The sequence below is a fragment of the Erigeron canadensis genome, chromosome 5 (genome assembly GCF_010389155.1).
Source record: "Erigeron canadensis isolate Cc75 chromosome 5, C_canadensis_v1, whole genome shotgun sequence".
NCBI classification, from domain to species: Eukaryota; Viridiplantae; Streptophyta; class Magnoliopsida; order Asterales; family Asteraceae; genus Erigeron; species Erigeron canadensis.
In genome coordinates, this window is record NC_057765.1 from 8166534 (window position 1) to 8186864 (window position 20331).

Below are 20331 nucleotides of genomic sequence, written 5' to 3' on the forward strand. Positions count from 1 at the left end.
TAATTCTCGTGGCAACGCGCGTGGTAAATCCACATCCTAAAATTTTGGATTTTTAGAGCTTTACACTTTTGGTGTGAATGAATTTCTACACATTTCTAATTCAATATAACTTTACACATAGAAAAATCTAACAAACTTTTATAATGTTTCATGTCAACTAAAAGTGTGAATAATTGCATCATTATTTGTAAAAAAAAAGAGTTGCTTTTTTTCTCTCAAAATCCCAAAGAAAGAAGAGGTAGTCTATATATCATAATTTTTTAAACCGTAACCACCCAAACATATTTAATAATTTGTTGTAATATAACACTTTAAAACACATTTAGTGATGCACGATTAAAAAAATATATTCATTGTGTTTCTTTTAGTCATGGAGTGTGCGATTAATATTATGTATATGCTATTGATTTTATTGTCATTAATTTTACTATCTTATTTCTTTCTCTTCAAGGAAAGAAATAATAATCCAAGACTCCCTCGAGTTTTTTGTAAAAATGGGGTACTTTAACAAATGTTTTGTAAAATTAGGCTACTTTTATTTTCTTTTGCAAATATGGGTTTGTCTGACAAAGAGTGTCCCACCTATAATATTAAAATTTTCATTTACACCTTTTTATTTAGTACATATGTTTTTATTTTACATTTTATATTAGCTGAAAGTTTCATGACAAATGGGTTATATACTTATATGGCCACTGAGTAATACCAATGTATGAGAGAAAAACTATCAAAATTGACCAAGTTCCAAATAATCTTACTCTCCAACCAAACATTAATATAATCTTAACCCATTCAAACATTAGCTAAATAATATATACAGCGTAGCAACATACCAAGTTATAATAAAAGTTCATAAATATAAAAGTCATGTCTTTCATAATAAATAAAATAGGATTAATAGCTTCTACCTGAAATAATAGATTAGTTAAAAAAACCTTACATCTTTTACGTCTCATTGAATCTTGGTTGAGAGTTCGAACAAGCATTCCTTTTATGGCCAGGTTGTCGGCACAATCCACACCCCCGAGGCTCATCAGGATGACGAACGTCCATTTCATTACGAATTCGGTTTGTACGCTTCCTTCCTCGACCAACCGAAACTTTTGAGTTATCTCCTTTAATCTTCCAGGTTGCAGGCAACCAATAATCAGGATGAGGAAGTGATATAAAATTTGATTGATACTGTTGTCTGTAGGTTGTAGTAGTATACACACTATTGATGATGGTGAAAGGGTTATCTCCTCTGTGTCGACAAACAGCTAGAGCATGTGAACACAGAAACCTTTCCATTTGCCACTTACCACATGTACCTGCTTGTTGAAAATAATGGACGGTGTGTGTATTTCCACCTGTACCATTTGTCCGTAACTTGGTGATGATTCTGTACACACCTTCAGTGTAGTTAAACTCTGAAAATTGATGGCTTTGTGCACGGGTGTCACGATTATTAAAAACGCGCCACATGCAAGATGGTAACAGTGTATTGCAGTTCATTGCAATCTCACTATGTTTTCTAAAAAGTTGCACAGTTCTGTTGAAGGTAAGGTTGATACAAGCCTTAATTGGTAACTGCCTGGCTCCTCGTAATGCATTGTTAATACTCTCAGATATATTTGTAGTGAGGCAACACCATCGACGATTTTCATCGAATAAAAGACACCACTTGCTTTTATCAATCTGTTCAAGGTAATGCCAAGCTTCAAGATTGATTTCTTTTATTTGTCTCTTGTATCCAAGAAACTTCCTTTCTTGGGTGGTGCTGCCAATAGCCCAACAAAACCTTTTGAGGCTCAAGTTCTTGTACCTTTTCATAAAATTACTTCTTACATGCCTGAGACAAAAACGATGGTATGCTAAAGGCTCTTTCCACCCATCAAGATTCGTCATTGCATGAGCTATTCCTTTGTGTCTGTCAAAAATCACACATAGTTGTCTATCGCGTGCAACAAAAAGTCTGAAATTATAGAGAAACCAACACCAACTGTGTGAAGTTTCCTCGTTAACAATCGCATAAGCAATTGGCGGTATATTGTTGTTAGCATCTTTTGTAACAGCAATAAGCAATTTCCCCATATAAGAACCTTTCAAATGAGCACCATCTATAGAAATGATAGGCGGGCATAAATGGAACGCGTTGATAGCAGGTCCAAATGCCCAAAACACATATTTAAACGTTATAACATCTGGAGAGCTCTTTTGATCATGAAACCACTTCACAATTGTTGTAGGATTAGATGCCTCTAAAGCTGCTATATATTTAGGAAGTTCGGAAAAATTACTGTCCCAAGTTCCATAAAGAGTCTCTATTGATTTGCGTCTGCCGTGCCATGCCTTCCAGTAAGAAACATCAACATTCAAACTATTTTTGATATCTGCTTGAATATTTTTTACCGGGTAATCGACATCCTTTTCAATCGAGTGAAGGATGTATGAAGAAATAGTTATAGAGTTCAAGTTTCTATTGTTATTGTCGATACACACTCCAAAGCAGTTGTGCGTATCTACCCAACACGTAATCTCCCACATCTCGTGAGTCTTCCTTTTTATTGCACGAACATACCATTCACATATTGGCGCATAGTGAACGTTATCAGAACTTTCTGGTATATCTCTTTTGACACTCTTACATTGTGCTACCCATAACCTATCTTTACTTTCAAGAACTCTATATTCTCTATTCTTAGCTATCGACCAAAGTGTAACTGCCCTTTTGACTTGTTTTTTGCTTTCAAATTGCATCCCTTGTCGAATTTCATTTCTAGATTCGCTCCAAATATCAACACGAACATTATCTTCAAATACTTCAGTGTTATCGTCTCTTACATTGCCAACATCATTCATGAAATCCGTTACTCCTTGAGAGTACGGTTGAATCGGGACTTCACTGGCATCATCAGAGTCAGCCTCGATATCCCTCCCTGACTGACTACTATTTTCACTTTGTTGTGAGGCGTTTTCATCAAACCAACATCATTTTTTTCATCAAATATATGATTGTGAGGTAAAAAAGATGGGTCATTTAAGGTGTGGGGTTTGAAACTACAAAGGAGATCAACAAAGTTAGTATTTGATGAATGCATTTTTTTTTAAAAAAAAATTCACTATCATCAAAATAAATAAGAAAAAAAACTAAAAGGTTAAAAATCATGAAAGTTGAAAGACATTTTAAGTTTGGATATGATAATCATGGAATTTTTTTTCCGTGAAATGTAAAAGCAGATTCAAGAAAAAGAGTATTGGAAATTTGCTTATTAAGAAATGTGATATTGATAGCACTTGAATCAGTCTAAAATGAGTTGGTGATAAAATTTAATTGTAGTAAAGATGGTTGGTGGATGACTTGAAAATGTAAATACTTAATTAGTCAAGGGGTGTACATGAAAAACTTGTTAAATAGAAACGTTTCCTGGAAAAAAAAAAGGGTATATATGAAACATGTGGTATTGTCAGACAAACCTATTTTTACAAAAGTAAAAAGAAGTATCCTAGTTTTACAAAGCATTTATGAAAAGAACCTATTTTTACAAAAAACTCAGACTCCCCCTCCGGGTTCTTTAGGATTGCCTTTGATAGGAAGCACTCTCTACTTTGGCAAGGCTTTGAAATCTAATAAGATTGAGGAATGGTTTCAAAAAGGGATGACGAAATATGGTCCGGTATGGAAAGCCAGTCTATATGGATACCCAACAGTTCTTTTGCATGGTCCATCTGCAAATAAGTTTCTCTTCACTTACAACGGGACCATACTCACATCATCACAACCACCATCATTTACTAGTATCGTGGGTTCGAAAACTTTGAGTGAAATGACAGGCAATGATCACAAAAGAGTTAGATCAGCCTTGGTTTCGTTTATGAAGCTTGATATGTTAAAGCAATATGTTGGGAAACTAGATGAAGAAATCCTACACCACCTTGAGACTCATTGGAAAGGAAAATATGAAATTCAGGTTTTAGATTTCATATGAAACTATATGAAAGTGGCTTATAAATTTCATACTATAATTCAAGTTATATTCTTTTCATCTCTTTATTACTAATGGTGTAGGTGCAACCCTTAATGAAAATCCTAATTAACCTTCAACGTAACTTGTTCGCTACTTTTCGGGCTTGAAAGAGGACCCATAAGAGAGAAATTACTCTCACCTTTTGAAGATATGATTAAAGCTACGATTTCATTTCCAGTCAATTTACCCTTCACACAACTAAATCGGGGAATCATGGCAAGGAAGAAACTAGTACCTATGATTGTAGATCTTATACACGAGAAAAGGGAGGCACTAATAATTGATAAACAAAATCAAGTTGATCGACAAAAAGATCTAATCACTTCGTTGGTTAGCATTGGTGACGATGACAACTTGTTAGAATTGTCTGAGGAGGTATCATTGACGTGACCGTCCTCGTGATGCTAGCAGGATACGACACAACTGCTAGCCTTATTACTTCCTTGGTCAAGCTTTTAAGTAGCAAGAAATCTATCTATTCTACTATACTACAAGGTAAGACCAGGATCTTTCAATACGTATTCTCAGTGTATGTCCGTTGTTGTAATCATCTGATTACGTCTCTAGAAACAGAGATCAAGAGTTCGATCTTTAATTACTCCTTCTAAGGTCGGAGGTCCTAGGGTAGAACCGGAAACAACCTCTCTACCTTAAATAAAGACAGATTAAGGGTGTTTACATCTCAACCTCGGAACTTCCCATATACCGTCAAAGACGGTATCAAATCCCATAATCCGTGAAAAACAGTATTGGGAGTTACTTTACTTTTACTTTATTATAAATACGAAGAATTACAAGATATATGCGCGCACATGTGCGCGTCTTATATATTGATCGCTAGCATAATTTGAGTATCAATCTAAGTTTCTTATTTGTTCATATTTGTTATTATTGTAGAACAAGAAGAAATCTTGAAATGTAAATCACTTGTAGAAGCTTTGACTTGGGAAGATCTTAGCAAGATGAAATATACATGGAGAGTAGCATCTCAGATGTTGAGGATAACCCCTCCTTTACCTATGAACTTCCAGAGAACGGCACAAGACATTGAGTATGAAGGATACATAATTCCCAAAGGATGGCAAGTATGTTACATATTTCAATCTATTTGCAAATAACAAGTTCATATCCAAAATCTGTATCTCTTACTTCTAAACGGTGTATGTGTTTTTAGGTGCTCGTGTGTCCAGCCAATACACACATGGACAATCAGATTTTTAAAATCCCGACTATGATTGACCCATCCCGTTTTGAGAAAGACACGCCATCACCACCGGCTTTCAGTCTTGTACCATTTGGAGCCGGTCTAAGGATGTGTCCAGGCATGGAGCTTGCGAAAATGGAAACTTTGGCCTTGATACATTACTTCGTGACAAAGTTTACTTGGGAGCTTGTGGATAAAGAAAAATCTTTCAAAAGAATCCCCAAGCCGAAATTTGATCATGGATTGTTAGTTCGAATCAATCCCATAGGAGATACACTGGCACGTAAAGCATGAATACTTCGCATTTGAAGATCTTGAACACAAACTATTAATGGACTTGATGATATCGATCGGTTATATATAATATTGTCTTATATATCTATGTTCCATATCTACTATCATTTAGAACTACAATAAGCTTCGTATAAACCCATACTATGTCATATTTGGGTTATTAACTCTTTGTATCATGCCACTTTCCTTGATATATGTCATGTATTAATGGTATTTTATGAGATAATCTTGCATTTTCTTTAAGTGTCAAAGTTGTTTTTATACGTGTCGACGACACATATTAGTATCTCAATCTAATCTGGCATTACGGGAGGTCCTTTCGTAGCCAATAATAAGTTAATTACGGAGTATAAGTTACCGTGCACGCATGATTTTCTTGGAAACTAATTACCAGTTAAAAACACTTCATTATATTTAACAAACCAAATAACACCGCGTTTTTAGGCTAGTGTTTGCGGCGACAATCAATCGAGTTGCATCGATGCAACTCTAGCTCTTTTTTTTAACGGCATAAGTAACTCTAGCTTTTTTGACTCCTCACCATCCCACCAAATAAAAGGCTTGAGATGTGTCACATCATAGCCATTGTAAAAGAATCGTGGCACATATATTCTAATCTGGTAGTTGCACTTGATCAGTTTTTGTTTGTTTGTAATTGGGTTAATTGGTGGGTCCTAAATTAGTAACGGGTTAATTTTGTATTGTGAATATTGTAAAAGATTAGTAATTGACTAGTAGTGGGGAAGATTATCTGATGTTTCGTTGACAGAAACTAGCTATGTGTTAATGATGAATGGGGAATTGTGACCTCTCTTAATGCCCAAATGCAAGGCACACCAAATGTAGACGCAACACATCCTTTATAGGTTTGGAGCACCTCGGCTCTGACCAAAAGTCCAAAACACTTTTTCATTTTTGGTTCAAATTCAACTACATTGCCAACCTTTTCTTTCCAGACCAATTTAATAGTCTACTAATTAAGGTCAAATGATGATTACATTATTAAACTCAAGCCTAGCTAGCTACTAATCAACCTTTGAATTCATATCCAGTAATAATAGTAAAGAATTGAATAACTGCCTTAAGTCTAGATGAACTAATTGACAAAATAATGCACATAAACACCTTTAAATCACCCTTTCTTGACCTAATGGAGTTTGTTTCATGAAATGAGGTTAGCGATCCGCCAATTAGAAACGCCTTGTGGGGCGGCTGTTGTAGAAATGACAATCACAAGACTGAAAATTACTTTTGGCAATAGTAACAACATGTTTATTAATTATTGGCTGCATCTACATAATAGTCTCCTAATACAAGAGATGTACGACATCCTCGCCATTGTTGTAAATCTCTTTGTTAAAAAGTTTGTAAGTTAATTGGCTAACCAACTATAAATTGCTAACATAGTTGGCATTTGACTATGTTCTTTACCAATATAGTTTGTTAGAAGTTGTATGTCACTAGAAAAATAGAGCCAACCTATCAACTAGGTAGCAATGTAGCATTCATTAGTTAAGTTTTAACCAATGCCTCTTATGTTTTTGTTGGATCTAAATGTACATTGACTATGGTAGTATGCTTCTCATTATGGTTCAATGGAGAAGCACTTTTACATAGGCATATTTTATTTTCTTTATGACTCATGAATTGTATTCTATGTGACTTTTAACCACCATTATCTTTACGATTTTACTGGATGAATGATATTAAACTAGAAATATACTTTTGTAATGTGTAGTGGTTTTTTAGACTGGGCAAAACTTACCCAAACTAAAATAATTGGGTATATTTGGGTAAATTTTTCAGTCAACTGGGTATAAATGGGCACCCTTAAAATTCTATAGCGGGTCTAATTGGGTATTTCAAGTAAGTCTTTAATCTTTTGAGCGGGTTGAACGGGTAATCAAGCACTCAACCATTGCTATAAAATCACGCTATCGTCTGAAGTATTAACACATGTTGTTCGAGCAAAATTTCTGATCAGAAGTAAATATTAGAAACTCCGGTGAAGATTCTGATGATAACTTGATACCTGCCAGCATCACCTAACACAATGATCCCGTCGCAGATTCCGATGAGAAATTCCTCTGAAGTAAAAATGATAATGAATTGATTATTTGTGAAGTGAAGATTGGATGGATGATAGAGAAAGTTAGAATCTAGATACAGAGGGGGTTAAAAGACGAGAGTCTGAGAGGAAAACGAAGAATAGTGTCGTGGCTACCTGTCTTAGTTTGGTGGTTGTCATCGGAAAAGAGAGTAGATCTATATAATTTATGGTTGTTGACAGTCACTGAAATGGGAAGTTATTTGGTTGGTAAAAGAGAGTATTATTTACATTGTGATATACATTAAAAAAAGGAATATTACTGTGTGATATCTATCAAGTATACGTATGATAGTTGACCTCTCTTTTCAATGTGTGGTTTTCAAAACTCAAAAAAGTACAATGGTAAATGTGCATGTCATATTTTGAGAGTATATATCCCTAATAATAATAAGAATAATAATAAAATAATCCCTAATAATAATAATAATATTAATAATATTGCAGTAGTTTAACAGAAAGCAGAATGAAATAGCTCAATTGATAGCTTTTAATAAATAAAAACATCACAAACCCGCAAAATTAAAAAAATTACAGGTCTGACCCGCACCCAACCCGCTTTGACCCGCACCCGCTTAACCTGCTTTCTTGAAATGGCCTGCATTGACCCGCATCCGTTCTGACCCGCACCCGCCCGACCCACCCATTTTGCCATTCCTATGGTTTTCCATAAAGTTTAAATTGTAATATATATAAATCCGTAAACTTCATTCAGTATATGTGTCAAAAGGTTTTGGTGACCAGCTTTACCAACTGTCTGTTATAGATTGTCTAACACACATGTATATGACATATTTAAAAATAGAAATGATTATGTAAACTTTCAAATTGATATACAAATAATATAAACATTTAACCGATAAGGTAAAAAAGAATAAGTCTAATATTTTGTCACATATATGTCAACTTATAACTTGACACAACTTTATCAACAACACCTCTTCACTTCCTTCATCATTTTATATTTTACACATACACACATTCTCATCATTTTTTTTCCCCTTCATCATTTTATATTACACACATACATACACGCATACTCATCCTTTTTTCTTACTTCACTCGTCTGAAAAAACCATAAGACGAACCCAAAAGAAGCAGGTGGCATGCCAGGAGTTCTAAAAAACGAAAACCATTTTTTGGTATAACCCCGTTGGTCGCACTCATAACAAGTTGTATCTTGCAGCAGAAAAAGAAAGAGTCATAAAAAGTCAAAGGGATTAAATGTAGAATACATCAATTATCCAAGGACCAAAAAGTAAGTATCCTACTAACCTTTTGTGCTACACCCGACCAAATAACATATCACTAGACGGCAGAACCACCAAACAACCACCTACGACGACCATTACTAGTGTGTAGTGTAAGAAATAACCAATTTTTATAAAAGAAAATGGGGGGAGGAATGGAAGCAAACAAGAACAAATTCATAGAAGATTGGGGAACTGCCAGAGAGAATCTGGAGCACAATTTCCGATGGACTCGCCGTAACCTCGCTATTGTCGGTATCTTCGCCGTCGCTGTTCCTTACTTTGTTTACAAAGGCACCGTTCGTGAATTCGTAAGTACATCTGTATCTATATCTATATCTATATCTATGTTTACACACACACACACACTTTACTTTTATCTTATAATATATGTTTGAGAGATATTTTGTTTTAGATCTGATCCAATTTAGTTGAATAATATTTGATGATTTATGACTTTGGGTGTTTATAATGAAATTATAAGCTAATTTTAGATTAGGGTTTAGGACTTAGAAATGTATCGAACTCTAACCCGGAATCTGCGTATCCTACTTTTAAATAAATATTTCTATTATATGTATCCGATTGTAGGGATTATGCTTCGAATGTAAAAATGCGATATAATTTTGTGAAAGTTGGATACACACGGTAAAATGATTCTATGTTGGATATATATACAAAATAGAGCTTGGACTAAACTTGAATACGTTCCTAAAAACTTTTTTCTTTTAAGTTTCAAATAGTCTTGTATGCGGCGACAACTAGAAGCGGAAAGATGTACGGAGTAACCCAGGTGTAGAGAAAAGGAAGTGGGTTTGGTTTGTATGTGCGTTTTTCATGGTGTGAGTGTATTAGGGTTGTTTGTTCTTAGGTTATCGATTTAAGGGATCTGATGGTTAAAGTTGTGTTTAGTTACATAACACTTTTTCTTTTTTGTTAAAAGGAAAAGGGTTTTTTTTAATTTCTAGAAAACCTTTGAAAACTTTGAAACACATTTAGTTGCAACTTTGGAAAACACATTGTTTTCCACTTCTGAAGTCGAAGAATATTTGGAAAACTATAAACTATAAAGTATAAATATGAGTTTTTCAAGGGGAGGAAGTAAGTTGGAAAACAAAGTTTTTTGTTATCAATGAAAATTATATTGGAAAAATCACAATTGAACACGCTTTTTGCATTCCATGTTCGCATGTTGCTGACGAAAGTTTTTCCCTTTTAGTTTTAGCTTGTCTTGTTTGCAAGTCGATAAGTAAAAATGGAAATATGTTTGAAGGAAGTCAAGTGGACAGAAACGAGAGTATGTTTGGTTTCTGTGCATGTTTTCGTTGTGCGAGTAAATTAGGGTTGTTTTTCTTTAATCTCTAGAATACCTTTGTAGACTATTAGAATGAGTTTTCCAATAGGCAATTATTGGTTGGAAAACAAATTTTTCTGTTTTCAGTGAAAATTATTTTGGCTAAATCACATTTAAACACATGTTCTTTTCTTGAATTTATTAAAAAAAATACTCTTAGTTTTTTCTAGAACTAAATACATCCTAAGATTTTCCAATGTATCTAGGGATTCATCTTCTTTAAAGGGCCACATAAGATAATTGCTTTAGATAATACTAAAGATATCTTTAAAATGTATTATCGAGGACTTCATACATGTATTATTTATCTTTGCTACGCAGTATATCAAATTACCTAAAGGTAATGTTTCAAGTACTTTTAGCTCCATGAATATTGATTATATATATAACCCAACTTTCATCAAGGATTTTATTGAAACAAATGCATCATGTTTTCTTAGTTTTTTTGGTTTAAGGTTTTAAATTTGTAATCAAAAAAATTAACTCATTCTACACATTTCTGTACCTGGTATTCTGGTAACCATAATCTTTTATTTCAAATGGATATATATTTTTTTGTATTCCACGGTAGGCTTGGCTTTACAGTATTTATGTCTACTTAAAACTAATGTTTACATTGTCAAGGCTTTGTTTTTAGTTTTATAAGTACGTTAAATGCATTAGATTTACCACTCTTTCTTAACATCAAAAACCTCTATTTCAAGATGTGATGACCTTATGACTTGTACTTTTTTCTTGAAATAAATGACTGAACCGAAGTTTAGGTAAGTTTCCAAAACAACATGCATAATTTTTTACTTTATTGTAATCAGTTTTTAGCATCTTTATGGGCTCTAGTAGAATGTTGACTTCAGTCCACTTGCTTTTGCATTTCAAAGAATGATATTTCCTATGATCAAAACGTATATTCAATAGGAGTGTCGGTTTCAAGGAAGTGTATCGATTTCCACTTAAATGTTTTCGCTATGGGCAGCATCTAAAACGTATATGAAATTAAAAGTGATATTTTAACCTCATTGTGATAAAAAAAATATATCTATTCACAATATTTTAACCAAGGAGGAAACACCGTTTACGAGATTTAAGGATTGAAATCTTGAAGTCAATAAAAACTTTACTATTGCTGAACTTCTAACAAAATTTAACATGGTCTAGCTCATAAAAATCCGAATTCTTTACGTATATTCTCCGAAGTGTTGACCTTGAGGTGCTTTATTGATTATCACACAGCTAAGACCAAGGGAGAATTGAAAATCTCACGTCGTATTATTTAAAATTGACAAATATAGTCATATAAGCTGTTCTTAGTTTTGCAATTGTTTTGAAAAAACTCTATTTTCAGTTGTTACATGAAAGCAGGTGACCTGTTGTGGTCTGATATGTATCAGATAGACAAACAGCGAACACACGACAAATACGAGCAATAAACACGAACACTGCCAACAGAAGACGGCTGTTACAATTGATAGATAGTCTGGATAGGCTCCAGTAGCCTGATTCTTGATTAATGCCCCAGTAGCCCGAGTTCCTAAGAACAATTATAATAATCTATCTACGACCTAAACAATTGGCTATCAGCCTTATTTAAAGAACTACCAGACAAAACCTAACTTGTCCAGGAAGACATTACCATAATTCATTAACTAATTACTAAAAACGACACTTAATCCCCCGACTTTCTTTCTGATTTCAATCTGCTGTAACTTATGATCTATATCATGGTCTTGTGTCTCAAGTGGTTTATGTTTTTGCAAAGTATATATCAAGTCTAACCAAGGCCACAACTTATACCGCTGTCTCCTTTTCTATCAAATCTCCATTTTAAAGGGGTACCTTGAACTCAAACATATATCAATATCTTAAATAAAAAAAAGGTGCCTTACTAGTCACTACTTAAATGTTCAATAGTACTTTGTTTCAGCAGATCATATTCTAAGTAAGTGTAAAGCTGTGAATGATATAAGATGTTGTATGTTTGGCAAGGAGCTTTTAAGAGCTTTTAGGAACTTCAAGCTTGTAGCTTTTAAGAAAAAGCTACTATCTAATAAAAAGCTTGTTTGGTTGAAAGAGCTAGAAGCTGTTAGGATGGAAGAAAAAGCTTTGTATCTCAACACTACCTTTTCCAGCGTTTGGAAAAAGCTAGAAGCTTTTGGTACACTAAATTTTTTAAATAGCCTTATTTTAATGATTATGTGAGGATAGTAGGTACAAAAGAGGTGACAACTTGCAGTCTCTTGAGATATGAACAAAAGTTTTGTTGACTCATGTTAAAAGCCTGCATTGCAGTAACCTTATTATATACATATATACTTGTTTAACTGACATAGGAACCAATTGTTTTCTAATTGGCATATAATTAGCCACCTTTTTTGAGATCAGACCTTCAGATATATATACAAAGAATAGACATTGACGGTTTATGGTAATCAAAGTTTAGGTAGATCGTAATAATCTTATAATGTATGTTTAGTATATACGAGTAGTATGATATAGTATATACTTTTTATGTATTTCCATTTTTGTCATTTTAAATATTTATAAAAAAGCTACAGCTATTTTGCCAATCACTTAAGTTATCTAAAAAATTTTAGCTACCAGCCACCAGCTACCAACCACCAACTCGTAGCTAACAGCTATTGCCAAACATACCCAATGCGTATCTATGCGTGTTCGCTATATAGTCCTGAAAAGAATGGAACCTGTGAAAATACATGCATCTATTTTAAAGACACCAAAGGCAAACCCTGCCGTCTCTTCCAACTATGACCTAGGAAAAAACTCTGTTCTGAAAAGTCTTAAATGGTAGTTGAGTGGCTTATTAAGCATATAGAATATAATAACTTGAAGAACGCAGATTTTTCAATACTATGTGATTTTAATAGTTACAGGTTACTTTCGTAATAATAGCTCCCCTGAGTTGAACTATTACTATCAGATGAGAACGTCCATGCACCTTCTTAATGTAGTTTCAGTTATACGTCTATCCAACTGAACATGGTTTTTACGTGTTTAGTTTATACAACAGTACGATTTATATATTATACTGTAATAAAGTAGTTAAAAAAAAATCAATCATAGGGTTCATTTTGGAGGTCTTGAAGAGATCTATCTGATGATGCAATTTGTTAAAAGAATGAAAATACTTTTCATTGTTTATATTCGTTATAAGAATTAGTATAAAATAATATTTAAAGTTAATTGACACTTCAATGTTAAATGAATATAGATTAGGGTGTAATTTTTTTTGTTAATTACTCATTTAATATAGGGATATATAGTTAGTTAAAATGATGACATAATCAATAAATAATGATCAAAATTTGAAATTAACTAGTAAGATTGTGCCACCTATTTGATTTTGGGAAAATCTGAGGACATATTAGTTATTTTTATTAAGAGTAATGGTAATGGAACTTACTGGCACTTGAAAGAACTCCTTGCTCCGCTAGAGTAACGGTAAATTAAGAAGATCCAAGCTCATTTGAAGGGCATAGAGCTAATGGTCAGTTGTTGCAATAGTGTAGCGAATCGTGCTTAAAGTTAAAGATCCTAAGTTTCAGAAGTGTTCCTAATTAGTCCAGTGTGCGATACTACAATATCCTGTCTGCATGTTTCTACTTTCTAACAGCAATTGAGCCAATAGTTTGAGATGTCTGTTATCTTCTATTCAGTGTGTGTTCATATGATTGACTGTCCAGTATCTCAGAACATGCTTTTGTGACAGACATATTTTGAATATTGACCTTGTTGGTAGTTTGAAGTAGAGATGGGCAAGTCTGGCAAAGCCGTGAGCCCGTGACTTGTTCTTGACTTGGAAGATACTGGGTTCAAAAAGCCCAAACAATACCAGTCCCATTTCTACCTGGCCCAAACAAGCTTATTTTAGGTCACATGCAGCCCAAAGACCGGACAAAATCAGTCCCAGTTAAAGCTGGATTTGGCTTATTTATAGCCTGACCGGCTAAAGCCTGGTCAGAGCCCATGTTTTCTAGAAAAAAAATCCGTGTTTTTTTAATTTTTCAAACTTAATTGTTTATAAACAAGTTTTTAAGTTATTTGAGCAAATTTGTGTTTTCCAATCATTTCTTATCTGTTGCAAAGCTTAAATATGGTACTGTATGATGCTAAATATAGTCTATATATGGCATTATTGGAATAGTTTTACTACTAAATTGAACTATTACACTAAGTGTTTAGAATTATGCATAGCTATGTCTATCAGGCTTAAGTTGATGTAAGGTCTACTAGTTACTAATTGGCGTATGACATCAAGTAATTGTGATTGTAGTCATCAGCAACTGACTACATTAGGCAAGCAGTTTGGCATTGAATGCGTAAAACTAGTACTAGGTTGCGTCACATTTGATGGTCTATCTTTTTCTATGTCATGATTACCAACTGTAGATGGCATTGGGTAATCACGATTGTAGTCATCAGTAACCAACTTCATTATGTAATCATATAGGCATTGAATGCTTAGAAAGAGTAACAAATTATGTAGTGTTTGATGGTCAGCGTTGTCTGTACAGTTTCAACCTTTTTTTATATCAAGATATCCAGCTGTAGATGGCATCAATAAATCTTTTGGCATGCTGCTTGATTATATAAAAAAACAAAAAAAATTACTTCTAGCGGTGCAAGTTGTACCTCATGCATTTATTTTAATCGTTAATTCGAGACTTTATAACTAAGAGCCGAAAATTGTGCTTTGCAATGACAAGATTGATTATCTACTTGACTACATGTGGATGTAGGCTAACAAAGAATTTAGCCAAGTTAAACCGGAAGAATTGAAATTAGCAAAATTTTATGTTACAAAAGGAAATGTTATTAGCAAATAAAAAGACTGACCTGGCGACAAATAAGACTATAAGAGCGAGACTAGTCTGCTGGGCCTAAAAAGTGCATGAAAAGTTGCTGAAGTGTGAACCATACTGGGCCTGGCTTTATAGAACACCTGGTCGATAGGAGGGGACAAGTATATGATTACAAAAATTATAGTATTAGACTAATAATAGCTTTCACTTAAAGAAAATCGATATAGGGATTGTAATATAAGAGTACACAATGGTGTATGGTTGATGGGAAACCTTTGATCAGCTTGACCCATTTAACATTTTTGTGTCTTTGCCCAGTTCGTAGATTTTTACCTATTTGACCCGGTTTAGATAGTAAAAAATAACCCGAATTGGCCCATTTATAACACAATTGCATAACATATGGCCACCTCTGGTTAGAACTGTTCCTAGGCTACTAACTGTATTTGTTTTTATGGTTATGTTTTACATTACTTCAATGGATATCCCTATCTATTTGTGAAGAAATGGCGATAAGCTGTTCTCATCAAAAGCCAGATATAATAACTTCAATATTTATGCACCCTTTCAACAGCATATGCAAGATGAAGACAACAACAGACCCTACAGGAAGTTTCTTCCCTAAGATGCCACATAAATCAATAAAATCTCGGTGGGAAGAATCCAGGTTTTTTTCACAAGCTAGATGCATCTCTTTTGGGGTTCGGAGTACTCTTATTTTGTTGTATGTGTTGGGCATTTCTGATTCTTGTATTATGAAACTTTCGAATTGTTACTCCCTCCTTTCTACAATTTGCGGTTAAAATAAAACAAAAATTCTGATATGTACTTTTTGGTATTGTCTGATAATATTGTTACTTTTTGGTATTTTCTGATAATATTGAAAGGATAGGTTCAGTTTTACCAGGTCAAAGCTGGGACGATTACATGTAACTGCTCAACTTTCTTGTATCCTAGGTTTAATATGTTGTCTACATGGTTGGAATTTGGAAATTTGAACTCGGGCTCCCCTCTGTTGGGGTCCAAGGTAAGAGTACTCAGTACTCGGATTGAAAGTTTCTATATAAAAAGTAATATAATTTTATATTGCATGTATAAAAACAGAAAAATGTTCTGATATAATTTGAAAAAATTGTAAATTGCTACAAATATGTAGTCATAGTGGTTGTTTGTCTTTCCCTTTCAAAACAGGCTAAGCTTAGGGGATGTTTGATATGGGTGAAATGGTACCTAACGTTTGTGCCATATTACTGGTTTTATACCTTTCCTTTTGAAATTACGCTGATCATATCCAACGTATGCAAATTTTTACTCGGACCATACTGATCATATCCAACGTAGTCAAAATCAATTTATAATCCAATAAAAAATAATATCAAATAAGTTTTTCATAACAAAATATAAGTTTAAAATTCACAAATAACCAAAAATTAACAATAAAGTATCATAAAAACAATTTTAAAAAAAATTCAAATTTTTTTTCTCGATAATACCGGAAATACCGCAATGGTAATGCCAGAATATTCTAGAAATACCAAAAATACCGGTCTGTACTTATTGCGACACAAAACTTAAAGTAATATTTTAAATACTAGTAAATACCGGCCGATATTTCTGGTAATCCTGGATATTTCTGGTATTACCATTGCGGTATGCCCAATATTTTCAAAAAAGAAAATTTGAATTTTTATAAATTTACTTTTATGATATTTTATTGCTATTTTTGGTTATTTGTGAACTTTAAACTTTTATTTTGTTATGAAAAAAACCTATTTGGTATTATTTTTTAGTGGATTATAAGTGCATTTTGACTATTTTCATTAAATTGTAACAAAATTTGAAAATTTTTCATAAAAGAAAAATAAAACAAATTAAAAATAGTCGTACCGGCCGGTATTTTCGGTATTACCAGAAAATTTTCCACACCAGTATGACTAAAAATACCAGTTTTTAAGACATTGGCTTAAAGCGGAATTCACCTTTCAAAATAAAAAAATAAATAAATTAATAACTAAACATTAGGTACCATTTAAGTAATTAAGAAAGATTAGGTATGAAACCAGCAATATCGTGCAAACGTTAGGTACCATTTAAGTAATTTAGAAACACGATATTACATCTTTACCCCTCACGTGCAAGTCACGTGAGGGGGTTTTTAACGGCCACATGACGACGTTAGCCTCCACTATGGTCCGAGTGGAGATTTGCATACGTTGGGTATGATCAGTGTAATTTCGAAAGGAAATGTATGAAACCAGTAATATGACGCAAACGTTAGGTACCATTTCAGTAATTAACTCAAGAAAATAAGTATTTGAAAAGAGAATAGATTTTTTCATTTGGTACAAGCAGAAAATCAATATATGAAAAAATACAAAAAATTAAATAATAATTACATTTAATACATATAACATCATTAAAAAAAATTTTCATTCCCATCCATTCTCTACAATTTATAGAGAATGGTGGTAATGAAATCGATTTCCACTTCTCGATTCCCATTCTCATTCTTCATTGCAACCAAACCTGAGAAGTCTTTTCCATTGCTTTTCCACCCTTTCCATTCCATTATACAAAATACCTCCCGTAATATCTACATATTTTCTTTCCATTATTTCTTGCACTTTTTACTTCCTATTAAAAGGAAACAATTAAAACAATATGCAATTCATAACGACATCAACCATTTTAGTCCATCGACCATATTGACATTCTCAACATAATCAATAGCCCCAAAAATTAGGCAAAACTATGGCAAATGACAATTCAATAGGCTACAGGAAAATCATTGCACGCAAAGCAAATAAATATTCCAATTTGGAAAGCAATAAGCCAATAACCCATAGTCCCATACTATATCTATACAATCTCTTTTTCACAACACCTATACACATTCAAAGTCATAAGGTAATCTAATTCATGTTTTCTCAATTTCACTAGCCCCATTCTATATACCACTGCACCAAATGAACTTTTGTGTTTGGCTTATCAAATCATCAATTATTTTTAAAAACATAAATACTAATCATTTAAACAAAATTACATTCTACTTGGACAACCACTAAAGCCTGGGGCATATATGTATACCTTGAGATATTACATGGACCAGCATGACAAACAAACTAGATTACATTCTATAACCAATGTTAACACTTAAGTTGTCACATACTTTCTGCATAACAAAAAGGACTTTTAGACAGCTTGACAAAAGGTTAGGAGGATTGAGAGTGCCAAAGCCTCTAGACGAGTGTATGGTTTAAGTTTTGGCTGGTTTTGACCACACTGCTGGCTAAACTGGTATGTGTTGGCATGAAAAAAAATACAAATCAAATTGGTTAGACCATTTGATTCGGCAGGATCTCGGTAGAAAAAAAGTATGATTCGGTTTCGCTTGTTTGTTAGGGGTTTCCGAAATTTGAAATGAGGCATGAAAGGCTTACGTTTGAAGAAAATAATATTGATTCCAGCCTATGCTATTCAAAAATAGGCAAAATGACCAACCATTAGGATACGAAAATCTGATGATTCATTATACATCTATTCATATACATGTGGTTTGCTTGGCTGGAAATGACATGTTTCTTTTCATCAAATTAGTAATGGAACACAACAATTTTGCTTCAATTATTAGAATTGTCAAGTTAATAATTCCCCAAACACACTACAATAACTTTAGCTTCTGTTTATTAGGACTATCCATGTAAATAAGTAAGTAACTCTCAATGCCGTCTTCCACGGATTTTGGATCCCAATACCGTCTTCGACAGTGTATGGAGGAGGTTGATATGTAGACAGCCTTACCCCTACCAAAGGCAGAGAGGTTACTTCCAGGGTCTACCATAGGTAGAAAAGGACCTCCAGCCTTGCTGGGCATGAGGATCGAACTCATGACCTCTGTTTCCAGAGACATAAGCTCCAACCACTGATCCAACCCAATGTGCACCTTGTAATTTTAGGCTATGCAACTTTTTATTTTATAAACATGAAAAATTATCTCAATAAATTCTATATCTTACATTAAAACATTACAACTACAAGGACATAAAATTTTAGCTAAGGAATACTAAGTACATATACATAAGACATACCATGTGTATGAAAACCTATTTAATAACCAATTCCCTATGGCCAATATAGCAATTAGTACCTAACACATGGTGTATGTGACATAACCAATTAACCATGCAGATAACCACAATTATAATTTGGAACGGATTCAATTTTCATTTGAAAAAATACCGAACATTCAGGGTATCGATGGTGTATCGCCTCTATAACACATTACGGACTTTAACATCTGACGTCTTATGGAACCTTAAGGAAGCTATCGAGTTATATTTCCGAAAGGTCTTTTAGATACAAGAATAAAGCCTATTACCAGGTGAACCATAGTGGTATCATCATCATATAACCACATGAACCACAAATGAAGGGTGCATGTTTGAAACTTAATTGCCAAAGGCTCACTGCAAGAAAAATGTTAATTAGTGACGACTTTGCTTAGTTACGATTAAAATTTGGTCACTAATAACCTCAATTAGTTACCATTAAGAAAAAGTGGTCACTAAATTTGGCCACTAAACAAACTTAATGGCCAAAAAATTACATTTTTTCATCTCTAAACAAAATTAGTCACGGACCTTTAGTGACGAAGAGTGACAAAAAGTGACCACTTAAAATTTGGTCACTAATTTATCATAATGACCAAATTTTCGTCACTAATTTTGTTTAGTGACCAAATTTTGGTCATTATGATAAATTAGTTACCAAATTTTAAGTCGTCACTTTTCGTCACTAAAGGTCCGTGACTAATTTTGTTTAGAGACAAAAAATGTTATTTTTTGGCCACTAAATTTGTTTAGTGACCAAATTTAGTGACCACTTTTTCTTAATGGTAACTAAATGAAGATATTAGTGACCAAATTTTAGTCGTTACTAAGTAAAGTCGTCACTAATCAACATTTTTCTTGTAGTGGTTGAAAGGCATACTTTAGGCAATTTTATTGGGAGATTTTCCTCCTGGAAGGTATTGAGGGTGATCGAGGGGATCTCTAGCGCGGACCCGGTTAAGACAACGTAAGCTAGATCTCCTGTTGCGAGCAAATGATCCACACTTTTTCAAAAAATTTTTACCAGAAGATAAACTATATCATGTGATCCATGTATGAGATGGTGGGTTACCAGACATGAGTCATATAAGGTGTACATTTTAGGTACCAAAATGATACATGAAACTAGAGAGTTTTCACCTATATACTTTTTTTTTTTTTTACAAAAATAAAGACTGTTTAACCAGGA

The 20331-nt window shown here is 33.5% G+C and overlaps 1 protein-coding gene and 1 pseudogene across 1 annotated transcript; both read left to right on the forward strand.

Annotated features, from left to right (window-relative positions):
- Window positions 1–370: 370 nt before the first annotated feature.
- On the forward strand, window positions 371–5527 carry LOC122601120 (annotated as a pseudogene).
- A 3382-nt stretch (window positions 5528–8909) lies between these two features.
- On the forward strand, window positions 8910–15857 carry LOC122600019. The gene is made up of 2 exons (XM_043772647.1): window positions 8910–9173; window positions 15608–15857. The coding sequence occupies exons 1-2, from the start codon at window positions 9006–9008 to the stop codon at window positions 15656–15658; spliced, it is 219 nt and encodes a 72-aa protein (XP_043628582.1). The 5' UTR covers window positions 8910–9005; the 3' UTR covers window positions 15659–15857.
- Window positions 15858–20331: the final 4474 nt, after the last annotated feature.